This window comes from Pholcus phalangioides, unplaced genomic scaffold (genome assembly GCF_987345545.1).
Source record: "Pholcus phalangioides strain wild (caught in Gottingen) unplaced genomic scaffold, Ppha-v1.0 ptg000019l_1, whole genome shotgun sequence".
In the NCBI taxonomy this organism is placed as follows: domain Eukaryota; kingdom Metazoa; phylum Arthropoda; class Arachnida; order Araneae; family Pholcidae; genus Pholcus; species Pholcus phalangioides.
In genome coordinates, this window is record NW_028301612.1 from 7,815,726 (window position 1) to 7,830,316 (window position 14,591).

At 38.0% G+C, this 14,591-nt stretch overlaps 1 protein-coding gene across 3 annotated transcripts in view; it reads right to left on the bottom strand.

Moving 5' to 3' along the window:
- Positions 1-1,994: 1,994 nt before the first annotated feature.
- The window catches only part of LOC149071182 (uncharacterized), a 171,603-nt gene continuing 159,006 nt past the window's right edge, over positions 1,995-14,591 (bottom strand). For 2 of the 3 annotated variants that reach the window (XM_089248215.1, XM_089248217.1), the window contains exons 10-13: positions 12,926-13,032; positions 8,000-8,150; positions 4,951-5,961; positions 1,995-2,415 (exon numbers count right to left, since the gene is read on the bottom strand). In XM_089248215.1, the coding sequence (XP_089104341.1) occupies positions 4,971-5,961; positions 8,000-8,150; positions 12,926-13,032 (1,249 nt within the window). In that variant the 3' untranslated portion in view covers positions 1,995-2,415; positions 4,951-4,970. The remainder of the gene's footprint in view (positions 2,416-4,950; positions 5,962-7,999; positions 8,151-12,925; positions 13,033-14,591) is intronic. The other variant, XM_089248216.1, reaches the window with a different exon arrangement.

Below are 14,591 nucleotides of genomic sequence, written 5' to 3' on the forward strand. Positions count from 1 at the left end.
TGTAACCGTAACCGAGACAGCTATGCGCTTTTGTTTCTTTGCTCTTTTTTTGAGCGCATACGTAGAAACACCTATAACTCGAATTTCATTTGCTTCATTAGTTTTTGCGGCAACAAAAAGTCGTATTTATCAGCAAAGTTATTTCATGACCTCCCATTATGGTTTGAGCACATATGTCTATAATGTCACATGATGACACGGTTGTCAAAGTAAAAGGACCCTTGAACCGAGTCCATATCACCAGGGCTCGATTTTGACTTGGGGAGGTTCTGGGTAAAACATTTCATAGAGACACACAAACCCTCCTGATTAAAAAGAATAATATATTTTGTTCTTACAAAAATTTCGAACACCCAATCTGTTTCGGGCGTTGGGCAAATGAAGGCAGAATGTCAATGAAGAAATTAGGCACAGAGCATCAGGAGAAACAGTCACATAGTCACTGATTAGATCTATTTAAATTGAAAGTGTCCTGATACTCATGATCAGATAATCAATATGAGACAGGGAGTCCTGTAAGTCCGAATGCGGCCTTTATTTCATCAATCGTTCGTCGTAGAGGTATGATTCTAATTTAAAAGAAAAAACCGCTCAAAATGTGTTCAGTAATCATTCTGTACGAGTTTCGAGAGTGGAAATACAGTGTGTAATAGAATAAAATATCTAAATTTTTTTCCCACCGTTCCCGCCTGTCTTCTAACTTCCAATTAGTTGTTACCTGTCTCTCTTGAGACCAACAAAAACATTTTGTTTCTTTGGAAACTTGTTTCTTCATAAGATTTTGAGTTTTTTTTTTTCCTTTTTAAATTAGAATTATACTTCTGCGATAAACGGTTGATCAGATAAAGGCCTCATGAAAACTTACAGGACACCCGGTATCCGTCTATTCTTGTTATGTTTCTGGAATTATGGTGAATACTTTAATTAGTGATTTGGATCAAAGACACGATTCGTATCGACCATATTTTTAGCGTTAAAATCGTATTATGCTTGTCATGGAAGTAATGTTTCAGCGGTTTTTTGGAAGCAAATTCCTACATTAACTTTAATTTAAAGACAGTTTGTGTTTCATGGACAAGCCACAGCTTTTTTCAACCAGTGATGACCAGTGCAATTTTTTTTTTTTGAAACAGAAAAAATAATTCAAAATTTCAGTAGAAATTCTCTTAACTGGTCTTCACGACTTTTGATAAAATTGAAAGTTATGCAATATATTTCATGACTTTGAAGAATCAGTGTCTAAGAATCTGAAGCAAAGCTTGCATTAGAAAAAATATTCGGAGTGAAATACAGAAAGATATGCGTCTTGCATTACGTAATCAGTCTACGAAAGTTCCTCACGAGAAAAGTTTACATCATAACTACCATGAATTTATATCATTAACATAAATTCAATTTTTCAGAAGATGAAGTCAATAGAGAACAGATTTTCAATCCATAACAAACAAGCATCGATATACATTTTCATTATTGTAGAAAAACTTAACGAGTTAATTTATTGTATATGATTCTTATATATATTTGCTCCATCAAAACATTATGTTTTGTTTGAAAAACAATGTCCCATAGTAATCTCATAACACAACTCTACGGTTCCGCTCATGTTTAGAACGTTATCATAGCAGGAGTAAATGAACACACACACACACGTCAGTGTCAATCAACCCAGAAAAATATATATAGATAATATATTTGGAATGGTTTATGAATGAATAACAAATAGAAATTAATCGCAAAATATAGAAAATGTTATCGAAAATATTGATTTCTCACTAAGACTAGCATTAGCACCAATATTTTACTAATATTTATCTGGTTATAAATTTCTCGCATTTAAGTATATCTCTGAAAAGTTACGTAAATTTATTTTCTCACACAATTAATCATATTCTAAATTTTTCTTGAACACATACAATGTTCCGTAAAGATATACATAGAGAAACAAAAATATATGCATGTAACTATAAATTTATATAATAATAATGCCATTTTTTTTCATAAAATGTACAGTTCTTAAATATATATATCGAAACAATATATACCTTTTGAATTGTCAAATATGGATATTTACAGAAATTCCAAAAACAACAAAAATCTTTGTCTTCATTTAAATATAAGAAAATAATGATTAAAATGATGTATACAATGAGGAGAAGAAAAGAATCATGTAACAACACTTGGCACTTCAATTGAAATTACTATAGGTACTCGTGTAATTGACGTAATGATCTACATTGTATGGGGATGGCCGGAGAGGAATTATAAAGGTATTTATATAATGAAGGTGAAACTGTGTAGAAAAATTAATGTATGTATGTATGTAATGTATTTATCTTTTCATGATGGTCATGAAGAAAATATCATCATGCAAACGTTTTTTTGGCAGTTTTTTGCGGGAACATGCCCAGAGTGAACCTGGAAGATAAGAGGGGAAAATTATAATTAGCATCGTTAATTATAAAATACAATTTGAAACAAATATACGCTGGTGTCCGAAATAAAGATAATTTACAGGGTGCATGCCCGAATTTCGGACATTGGTCTAGTCAATATTCTATAAAAATTAGTCAATTTGCGATGTGGTCGGCCCCGTCGCGTATTGGCCAATTTCGGGCTTTCGCAGTAACATGTAGTATATGCATTTTTTTCCCGAATTTATATGAAAATAATGAATTAAAACGGGAAAAACCGCTTTCCCCAGCCCAATGACTACACTTTTTGGATTTTGGTATGATTCAGAGGACATCAGCCTTGGACTTAACACTTCAGTGGATCCAAGTTTCCTTCAGTGACGATTTTGGAATCGTCACAGAGACCAAGGTGTATCTAAACTTTTCACATGCACGACACCCTTGTAAGCAGGACCGAAAGTCTTCTTGCATTGGAATAAACAGGAAAGACTCCGAGGGGGGGGGGGCGTGCTTCATGTGCATAGAAAGCCTTGTTGTAATAATGTTTGGTGATATGATTTTCGAGGCTATCGATGTGAATTAGTAAGCGGACATTTTTTCAGCTAGGTAGAGGTCCCTTAACAATACTTTACCCGAGTGCCATGATGCTGTTCAGACGAGCGTCCTTCTACGATCTTGAGGTCACACACGGTCCGGAGGCTTCGAGTGCATAGGAATAAACGTGATGATGAGATCTGACAATATTAATTTACAGAATATGAATGTTAATTGGTTGGATGGCAGCAAGCTAAGTAAAGGCCCAAGAACATCACTTTGCCTGAGGGTAGACTTATGATGCTGCTCAGACGGTCCTGCTTGTACTCTAAATGCGGCATGAATTTATATGGCACAAATAGTCGTCGACATGCCTGTCACCTAGAATTTACAGGACGGAAGAGTCAAAATGTATACGTATTTCGGAGGGGGGGGGGGTCTACGTTGCATTGCATATTCATGAATCACTGGGCCTCAGTGATTCATGAATATGCATTCATAGGATATTGCGCCTTTGGTGACAGTATAAAAGTCACAGCTCGATTGCTATGATTGGGCTCCAGCAACTCCATTTTTACGCTGAAGTATTTGCTATGCATGAAGCAGTAAAAGTGGTGGAACGATCGACAGTAATCTGAACAGAAATAATGGACTAGAGGTCACGCAGGTGAGACCTGGGTAATGAAATAGCGGACTCCCCAGCAAAAGAGGCGATTCATGGAAACCAGATGATCGTAAAATTGCAATATTCGATCTCAACTTCCAAAGATACCGTTTGAAAACCTATGGGAAATGACAGACAGTCCAGGACGAAAGATCTTTCAGATCCAACCTTAAGTCAACACAAAAACTCGTGAATGGCTCAGGGAACAGGTTCTGTTAATGACGGGACATAAGGGCCATTCCTCTCGTAGATTAAAATTTCTGACAACCAACTACGATTACAGTAGACCCTCTCGATAACGGGACAAAAACTTTTGTCCGCTATAGGGAAGGTACGATATACAGGAGAACCTTGTTTATACGACTTTCACATTTATACGACGTTTGGCTTCAGTGACAATTGGTTCCTATATGTTACTGTGTGTAAAAATGATACACCATGTGTTCACATAATCGCCATTTAATATGATAAATGTATGGACAAAACATGAAAACCCGATTTATGAACAAAATTTCACAAATTAGAGTTTGGAAAAAAAAAAATTATAGACTTCGCCTGATTTTACTGTCCGCTACCGAGATTGTCCGCTAACGGGAAGTGAAATACATTAAAGCAGCCCTATTCCAAGAGACCAGGGATCAGAAAAATGTCCGTTAATGGGAGGTGTCCGCTAAGGGAGATTTCACTGTATGTGATAAGATCAGTTCTCCTCATCACTAGGCCTCGGATTTCAAATTTACTAAAACGATTATATTGCCACGCAATGAATGAAGCAAACATGAACGACGTGGCACAGCAATCTTCTTCACAATAAAAACGCAGCAAACGGACTGCAGGAATTTATCCAGTTCATGGAAAAAATATATATAGGCCTATATGCAATTTTGATTCCATGAACCCGATTGGGTCTGCCAGGGGTACACTTACGGGGGTACACGTACTTCCTCTCCAGCGATACCCAACCAAATAGGGTAAAGGGCTTATATCCCTCAAGGGACAGAGCCCGGGTGTTGTCTGGACTTCAGGGGTACACTTACGAGGACAACTGCGAATCGCTATACACCTCCGAGAACCACCCAAAAGCAAGGAATTGCTTTGGTGCAAGAGTAGTTGCTGCTGCGTACTCATAAACTGCCTTGATAACAGTCTGACCTGTACTCCATCAGTTAGAGGTGACCATACATCCCACTTATGACACTTTTAAAATGCGTCTTGATGTTAGTCTTGAACAATGTGGATTCCACCATTTTTATCAACAATAGAAATGTGTTCATTTTTCTGAATTTCGAACACCGGTGTAATCAGGAGTTATACTAACTGTTGTACGACAAAATAGTATACCTACGGAACAATGATGCCAGTCACTGATTCAGCAGCCAGTCACAAGCCTCCTTCAAAAAACTATTGTCACAGTATCTTGAGCCGTTCACATTTGTACTTCCGTCACAATTATTTGAATAGTTAGTAGCACAGTTTGAACTTTGGTATGAGAAGCCGCAGTCGTTGTCGTCACCGCCGCTGCCGCACAGGAACAACGGTTCCGGTGCATTGAGGGACAAAGTTGAAGAATGGCCATTAGTCGGTACTACCTGGGGGTAGTTATTCATGGATCTCTGGTCTACAGTAATCCATCGCGACCCGTTACCATCGGTCGAACCGTACATCTCGGCTTTCACAGGCCTCAGTGGGGGTGATGGACAGAGATTCCCATCGACTATCTCTACTTTCATATTCGCCGCTGATGGGACGGACTGGCAATGTCTTTTCGACGTATGATCTCCATTGTATAAAATGGTGATTTCTTCAGTGGGAAAAGTTCTCTTCCTGCCGTGGACCGATAACGGGTCGCAATAAACCTCCTTCACCGTCTTCAGGAGTGGATTTCCGTCGCTTTGTACACCATTCAGAATGTCGTTGTAATGTTCGACGACTGGTGGAGTCAATGAATCCGAACAATAACCGTAAGAACCTATACTGCCCGGACTGTACTGCAGATTGACGCCGTTCATGAGTTGCAACGGAGTTGGTTTCGGTGACTTGACTAAGGTATCGATGCTGATTTCCTCGCTGGTGCGTCTGCTGGTGATACGGTTGCCGGTTCTGTGGTTATTGGGGATCTGAGGCTGCTGCTGCTGCGATGGGTAAGAAGTCTCAGGTGGAGACGACGGATAAGCTGCCGTCGATGAGCGGCGAACTGATTCCACGACTGATATGGTTTTATCGGTTTCTGGGCAACTTTCGATACTTTTCAGAGGTGATTTCCGATCTGGATGCGTCGGTGCCAGTATGTCTTTTATGTGAGGACTGTAACGATCGGTGAATTTTCGCAGTTCGTCTTCGCCCTCCTCTTTGCTGTAAAATATAAACCGAATTATATTAAGTTCTTTGAAGTGCACAACAATATTATATTCAATGCGGCATGATCAGCATGCCTCATTTGAACATATTTTTTAGGCCCCTCTTCAGCTTAGATTTGATATACGTATGAATACAAAAGAAGATGAATATTTCAAGGAAAAAAACGCAAACGGAATTTTATGTGAGAGTGAAATAGAACCCATGCAGTAGGTCGTCATCGGGGGGAGGGGGGGGACCCATGCATGGTTAGAAAAAGTGGGTGTTTATGAAGGGTGTCTATACTTAATTGCACTAAAAATGCCAACCCAGAATGTCATGTTACGATACACTGCATAGGTTCTATTTCATTCTTACATAAATTACACCTTCTGTTTTGTACATATATATATATATATATTTGAATGAACAAGTGAGCACCACTAGCGCTTCTGGCATTTGAAAAAGTTATTTTAGCTATTTCTTCATTCTCTATCTTGATATCTCCAGATTTTTCGCACTAAAATTTTTGTTCCTATTATATACAGGGTACATAGATAACAGGGCGCATGAAATTTCACTGACAAACCGTTGCTTCCACAGGAAAAACATTATTAGGGGTTATTATTATGGATACTATTATCTTCCAATTAGAAAAAGTACATAACTAACGCGTAGCACTCAGATATATCATTCATATTCATTCATATTGCAAGGAGTTGTAGGGTTATTAAAATAAAAACAAATTAACTTTTTAGTTAGTTCACAACTATCTGTATAGTTCTTTTCATATAGTTCATATAAAAATGGAGGAAAGTTGAAAAAAGAAAAAAAAACTGCGTTAAATGTGGGTAAAACGGTTTCCCTGCATTTAACGCTGTTTTTTAACTTATCTTTCCTCCGTTTATCGAATTCAAATATCTTAGCAAATATTTCACTTGGAAACGCGGAATTGTTTTGTTAGCATCAAGCTTCGAATTGCGTTCTTGGGCACACGTGAACTATACAAAAATTTATTTTTTTTTATTTCAATAACTATACAACCCCTCGCAACAATGAATGACATACCTGAGACACACACTGACTGCACGTTATTTTGATACTTTAGAATTTGCTCAGAGTGGACTAAAATTCTGAATTTATCCATACTTAGATGAAACAATCATACATTTTTTTTTTATGGGCAATATGTTTATATTTTACCATAACTATTGGTTTTTTTATTGTTCTTATTGGGTTGCTGTATTTTTTATATAGTTTGGATATGTATTCGACTTCCGTGGTTTTCATGGGCATGTTTTTTCAGCCACCTCTTAGGGTAGTTTTTTCTGTTGTGGCATTTCCATTTATATTATGAATGAAAGTTCGTAATCACCCACAAAACTACACTGGATGGAAGTTCAAAATTAATTGAAGATGGATGAAAATTTTATATTAATTCAAAATCGATGAAAATTTAGTATTAGTTCAAAATCGATGAAAATTTAGTATTAGTTCAAAATCGATGAAAAGGATCCAGAGGATTAATTCAGAATGAGCTATAATGCTATAATTCTGAATTAGATGTAACGAAAATTAGGAATGGATCAAATTCAAAATTCATTCGGAATCTATGAATATTTAATATTGATTCAAAATAAATGAAAATGAATGAAAATTCAGAATTCGTGTTGAATTCAGAATGAATGAAAATTAAGGTGGGGAGGTTCCTAACTACTTTAGAGTGGATGGAGATTCAGAAATGGTGATAGATGAAGATCCAGGATTAATTTAGAACTAATGAAATAAATGATACCAGAATTAATGGAAATTCAGAATATTCCTGGAAAGAATATTAACCGAATAAATAACAATCCATAATTAATGAAAGAAATAATTCCAGACTCAATAAAAATTCAGAAAACAATAATTCAAGAATTGGCAAAACCTTACAATATGTGGGATGCCCTGAGCCCTGCTGTTCTGACAGTTAAGGACACCACTGATGTGAGTGACCTGAATAAATAATCATCATAATTACAGTCAAAATGATTAAAGAAAAAAAAACAGTATTTACCTGAGCAGTTTATTGATGCAAACAAAATGACTAACTTTGGTTGAACCTTTATCGTACTGTAGATGGCCGATGGTTTTCAAGTAGACGTATGTCGAGTTGCGGGTTTTAAGACGATATACGATCAGTCCTATTCCATTACTGCTGGAAAACACTAATTATAATGGGAAAATAAATAAAATAAAATTAGTTACACATATCGTGATTGATTTTATAAAGCTAAATAATTTGTGAACGTATTCATCATGAAATTTGCATGACCCGCAGGTTAGGGAAAAAACCCATCCATGTGGTCAAGAGACTTGATCACGATCTTTTCGAAAATATAAATTTCTTCACGCTACTTCGCTAAAACCAAATAAATCTTCGATCACGTGACGTAGGCGTGACCAAATATCATCTCATGATGAATGGACTGATAATCATGAGCCATTAGACTTTTGAAAAATTCTTGGCACACGAACAAAGTGTCGTAAGAGAATATCAAATTCAATTCAAGAATTCGGATTAATTTTAGCAACAAAAAACTAGTTCGAATTTCTGTCGATATTTGGAGGTATATGAGCCATCCTCTATATTTTGGGTGACATTTCAATTGGGGAGTCAGCGTATCAAAAAAATTTATATTTTGTAATTTCAGAATACAAATACAAATACAACGCCACAACAGGCAAATTGCCCAACGAGGTGGCTGACTTAAACATCATGGATCCCCGAGCCATTTTTTGGAGGCCCTACCTACTACTGCTACACCACACATGCACCCCCCCCCCCGCGATACCCCCCAACGAACCCCCAACGAATCGGTACATGCGGGAATGTGCGTGTACGTGTAGTGCAATCTGACGTAAAGTTTGTTTCTGTGTAATGCTTGTAATGTGTAGTGCTGTCATCTGCCCCCAGTTTTTCTAACTATGAGTGAAGTGTTATGATTGAAATGATTTATCGTTGTAGGACTGTTGCTCTCTGTGGCGAGACTTTTTAACGGGGAGATCGGCTCGCATTTGCGCCTTGAAGTTGGGAACCACAGAAAACCAACTTCAGCCGACCACCACTGTGGGGTTCAAACCCGGATCCTCGCATCACGAGTCCGGCACTATAACCACTCGACCACCACAGCGGCAAAATGTACAGAAAATGGAAAAAATACAAAACAAAAATGTAAGTACTCTTTTTCTTTTTATTGAAATTTCAAATTAGTGAAAAAAATAATTTCAGAATTAATGAGAGAAGAAAAAATATTTTTGCTAATAAAATAATAATGAATGAGTTAGTTAATGATAATCACAACAGTACTGACGGGGAATTACCCACATCTGACTTGGATGGCTTCTCGATTGACAACAAACCACCGGGCAAATTAAAATGTGTGTTAATAAATGCCAGGAGCTTGGGTAACAAGAAAGATTTTTTAGAAACTATGATAGTTGTGGAGGGCTTGGATCTTATAGCCATTACAGAATCTTGGGCAAAGGATGGGGATGAATCTTTCTTACACATCTCAGGATACGATACTTTTTTGAGAAATAGATCTGATAGGAAAGGGGGTGGAGTGTTGATATACGTGAAATCATGTTTGAAGGCTAGAGAGTGTAACGTGCAGAGAAGTGATATTGAAACCATATGGGTTGAACTTGAGAACAAAAGACGTCATAAGCTTATTGTTGGGGTTTGTTACAATCCACCGAATAGGGATCAAAACTATATCGCCAAAATGCATGATGAAATTTCCTACATGTGTAAGCGAAAGAGGGTTCTCATACTAGGGGATTTCAATTACCCGGGTATTGATTGGGAGAACCTTTCATCTGGAAATCAGTATGAAAGAGACTTTCTTAAGTTGGTGCTCGAAAATTTTTTGTATCAGCATGTATCAGAAGCCACTAGGGGTACTGCTATTTTGGATTTAGTTCTTACTAGTTCTGAGGATCTAGTTGAACATGTTTCGGTGGGGGAAGAGTTTTCTTCCAGTGATCATCGTATCGTCAGATTTCACTGTAACTTTTCCTCGGGTAAGGTTGATAACAAAAGACTGGTTCCTTGTTTTCGGAGAACTAACTTTGATGTTTTGCGAAGAAGGTTAGCGGAAGTTTTCAAAGACCGGTTGGAATCAGTAGGGGTGGTAAGTCAATGGGAAGAATTTAGTACGAAGCTGTCCTCTGTTTTGCACGACGTCATACCCTTTGTTCGAAAAAAGCGTGTTTGTACATCACACCCTCTATGGTTCACGGATAGCGTGCGGAACCTTTATCTTGAAAAGAAAAGAGCATTCAGAGAGTATAAAAGTGGACGAGGTGACCTATCATTGTTTACTGATAAAAGAAGACTGTTGAAGAAAGCGATAAGGGATAGTAAAAAGCAAGTTGAATCTAGGTTGGCAGATAACATTGGCTCTGACCCAAAATCATTTTTTCGATACGTCAATAATGGATGTAAGGGGACAGTTGGCCCCCTCTCGATAGGAGGCTCAAAAGTAGAGAGCAATGTAGGCATGTGTAGTGCTTTCAATGACTTTTTCGCGTCGGTTTTTAATGGAGATAATGATATTCGATATACGGGTGTTGCATGGGGTAATAAAACGCTCAACGATATTCAAGTGGAAGACGTGGAGGTCCTAAATCTTCTAAGAAATGTATGGGCAAGCAAAGCACCAGGACCAGATGATATCTATCCCAGGGTTCTCAGGGAAGGTGCTAATGAATTGTTGGGGCCAGTCGCACAGATATACAGGAGTAGTGTTGCTGAGGGTATCGTCCCGAGAGATTGGAAACTGGCTAACGTTGTTCCGATATTTAAGAAGGGTAGTAGAGAAGTGGTGTCTAATTATCGTCCAGTGAGTTTGACGAGCTCCCTCTCGAAAATTTTGGAAATTATCATCAAAAGGCAGTTTGTGAAGTGGATAGACGAGAATAATGTATTGTCGGATAATCAGCATGGGTTCAGGAAGGGGAAGTCATGTGTAACTAACCTCCTTTGCTTCTATGATTACGTGACTAAGGCTTTGGGTAAGAGCAAAAATGTAGACGTTGTTTACCTTGATTTCCATAAGGCATTCGATCGGGTCCAACATGGCAAACTCTTGAAGCGTTTACACGAGATTGGAATAGGGGGTAACTTGCTGAATTGGATAGAATCGTGGTTAAGAGATAGGTCACAACGAGTTATGGTGAACGGGGAATTCTCTGGTTGGACAGACGTCACAAGTGGAGTTCCTCAGGGAAGTGTCCTTGGCCCCATACTTTTTTCACTTTTTATCGACAAACTCGATCAGGGTATCGATGGAATTACTAGCAAATTCGCAGATGATGTGAAGCTAATGGGGGTAATCGGGAATGAAAGCGATAGGGAGTTGCTCCAGACCAACTTAAACAAGATTGCGGCATGGGCAAATGAATGGAGCATGACGTTTAGCGTAGATAAGTGCATGGTCGCTCATTTTGGTTCGAACAACCCATGGTTATCTTACGAGTTGAATGGTGTCACTATCCCGGATGCAACTAGAGTCACCGATTTGGGAATTCTCATTGACGAGCGACTTAAGTTTTCTGAACATTGTTCAGCGGTAGTCAAAAAATCGAATAGAATGCTTGGTCTCATTTTCAAAAAAGTCTCTTCGCGTTCTCCTAAAGTCATTCTTCCGCTTTTTCGAGGCTTAGTTCGTCCTGGACTGGAGTATGCTGTAAGGTTTTGGAGACCATACCTACAGAGGGACATAGACTTGGTTGAAGGGGTGCAGAGAAGAGCTACGCGTGTCCTTATTGGCACACAGGGCTTGAGTTATGAAGAAAGACTTCATTTTTTGAATATGTTTACATTGGATGAACGCAGGTGTCGAGGAGATATGATCGAAGTGTTCAAAATTTTCAATGGGATGGATAGGATGGACCATGAACTTTTAGTACACCGCCAATCGACTGCTTTTACAAGGGGACACCAGTATCGATTGGTGAGGGACAATGCAAGGTTATGGTGTCGCAGGGAATTTTTCTCCAATAGGGTTGTTAATAAATGGAATAGCTTACCCCCGGAGGTAGTAAATTGTAACACAATTGACACGTTTAAAAAAAAATACGATAAACATGTTGGGGTAAATCGAGAAGCTATCCATTCTTAGAATAAGACAACCATAAGTATTCTTTATGGGCATTGTATAATATTTTATCATGTGTATATATTGTTTGTAATTTGTGTTAATTGCATTTTTAATTGGGTTGCTGTATTTTTGAAACATATGACAACCATATTTTTATGGGCATCTTTTTATCAGCCACCTCGTTGGGCATTTTGCCTGTTGTGGCGTTGTATTTGTATTTGTATTTGTATTTGAATGAATATTGCATTGAAATTACAGAAAAAAAAAATTGTAATCAATGAAAAAATATTGTAATTAATGAAAAAATATTGAAATTAATGAAAAAAAGATATATAAATTAAAGAAATAATGAATAATTTCGCAATCGGTGAAAAAATTGATTCAGAATAGAAGCAATAACATAATCAGTTTCAGGATTGATGGAAATTCGGAGCTGTACTCTGAATGATAGTTCAGAATTAGACTAAATGAACTACTTTCAAAAATTACTAAAAATTCAGAATTAATGAAAAACAATTCTAATATCAATTAAAATTCTCAATAAATGGAGAAAATAAATGACAAAATCAATAGCTATCGATAATTAATGCAAGAATTTAATTACGCATTAACAATTATCTAAATTAATAGAAGAAAGAGCGTCAGAATTCAGAAGCAATGGTGTGTAATGAGAATTTATTAAAGGCAATATCATTCACGTAACAATGGAGAAGCGTCTCCATAGGCAAAACTCCAAATATTTTATGTATTCCAATCACGAATAATTCAAACTGTATGAATTTTAGAAATGTCTAGTGTTTTTTTTTCCTTTCAAAATATACTACGTGTCTACTTACTCAGTTTCTGAGCAAAGTGTGCCACAGGAACATCCTGAGGTAATATGTAGTCGTAAGCCAACATTCCCATTACTTCGTGAGGTAAATGACCAGTGATCGTGGATATTCTGCAATGAAAATAAAATTTGTATTTTCCCACTGAGCACATAGATATACAGGGTGGCGCAGAACTCATGGGCCAAACTTTAAGGAAAGGTAAAATACACACACAAAGACGCGTTTTTTACATAGCAATGTGGAGTCTGAAATGAAAAGTGTGTTGGCGGGAAAACTCTGATAAGGACCGCATTACAAAATTTTCAGTCGCTGCTGCAGTTGTTCAAGGTCCCGGGGATGGAACCCCGAGACCTGGCGACGTGAGTCCGTCACTACGACCACTCGACCACCACAGCGGCAAACTTGGGGGCCCACATTGTTGAGGTTGAGAAACACCTGGCCGTAACATAATACGAAGTAATAAAACACATAATTTAAGAAATTGTTCATAGGCAGGGCTCTCCTAATGATGGGGTTCTGATGCAATGATTTTAGCCAGGAGACATTAGGATGACCCTGCTCCAACCGTTCAACAATGGAGTCCAATTGCAGTACTTCGATTCATGAAGATGCTCGTTAGGCCCATGAAAATAAAGATGACCTTGTTATAATTTCTAGAACTGCAAATGCTCGTCACTAGGATGAGTTGTATACTTCACTATGGAGCCCATCATGACGTGTAAAAATATTTTCTTTTTTATCTTCTTTAATATGGAATACTGCTAATGTCCTGTACCATATTTCTGAACTGCACGTGTTAGTCACTAGGTCCCCGTTGTACTCCTAGCTAAGGGGTTCCCTTGACATGCACATTTGTTTTTTTCTTTCTGGCCGGTTCTCTAGTTGGAAATAATTCCAGCACGGCGTTGCCCTCCGGATCAATGAGCTTACCAGGTTTGTTCAAAAAGCATCTGATCAATAATTTCCTATGCGTAAACCAATGAAACTACAGAGACGTGGTTTTGTGCACGTATGTAGGTAATCCTAGCTCGAATTTTTACCTGCCAGTCGCCGATGAATTAGAAAGTTCAGGTGAGAGCCGTCACACTTCATTTTCTGACAAAATGGCAAAGAAAAACTTGAACAACGTTACTACATTGAATTTTGTGCAAAACTTGATGATTCCCGAATGGAAACAATCCGCAAGATTCAACAGAACTTCGGAGATGAAACACTGGGCACACCACCGATAAAAAGGAGTAATAAATATTTGCTTTAAATGTAGCCGAATACCAATGGAGAGTGAAGCATACCATCCAGAAATAAAATTGTTATTGACCAAGTGAGGACACCGGTGATTCAGGATCTTCCAATCACGAACAGAGAACATGCAAACGAGGCAAGCATTAGCATTAGATCCGTTCATTCTATTTTGACTGATCATTTGCAGCCAAGGAGATATTTCAGATACAAATACGCCACTACAAGCACAACGCCCAACGAGGTGTCTGAGAAAAAGATACTTACTCAGGATTACTTCAGAGATACTCCTAAATTTACTTCAAGAGATGCAATGGCAAAGTAATGATGACGGTCTTCTTTGAGACCAGTGGCGTGATTCATCACAAGTACGCACCGCACGGCACGACCATCACCAATGAGCACTAAAAAGAGCTTCTGCGTCGCAATC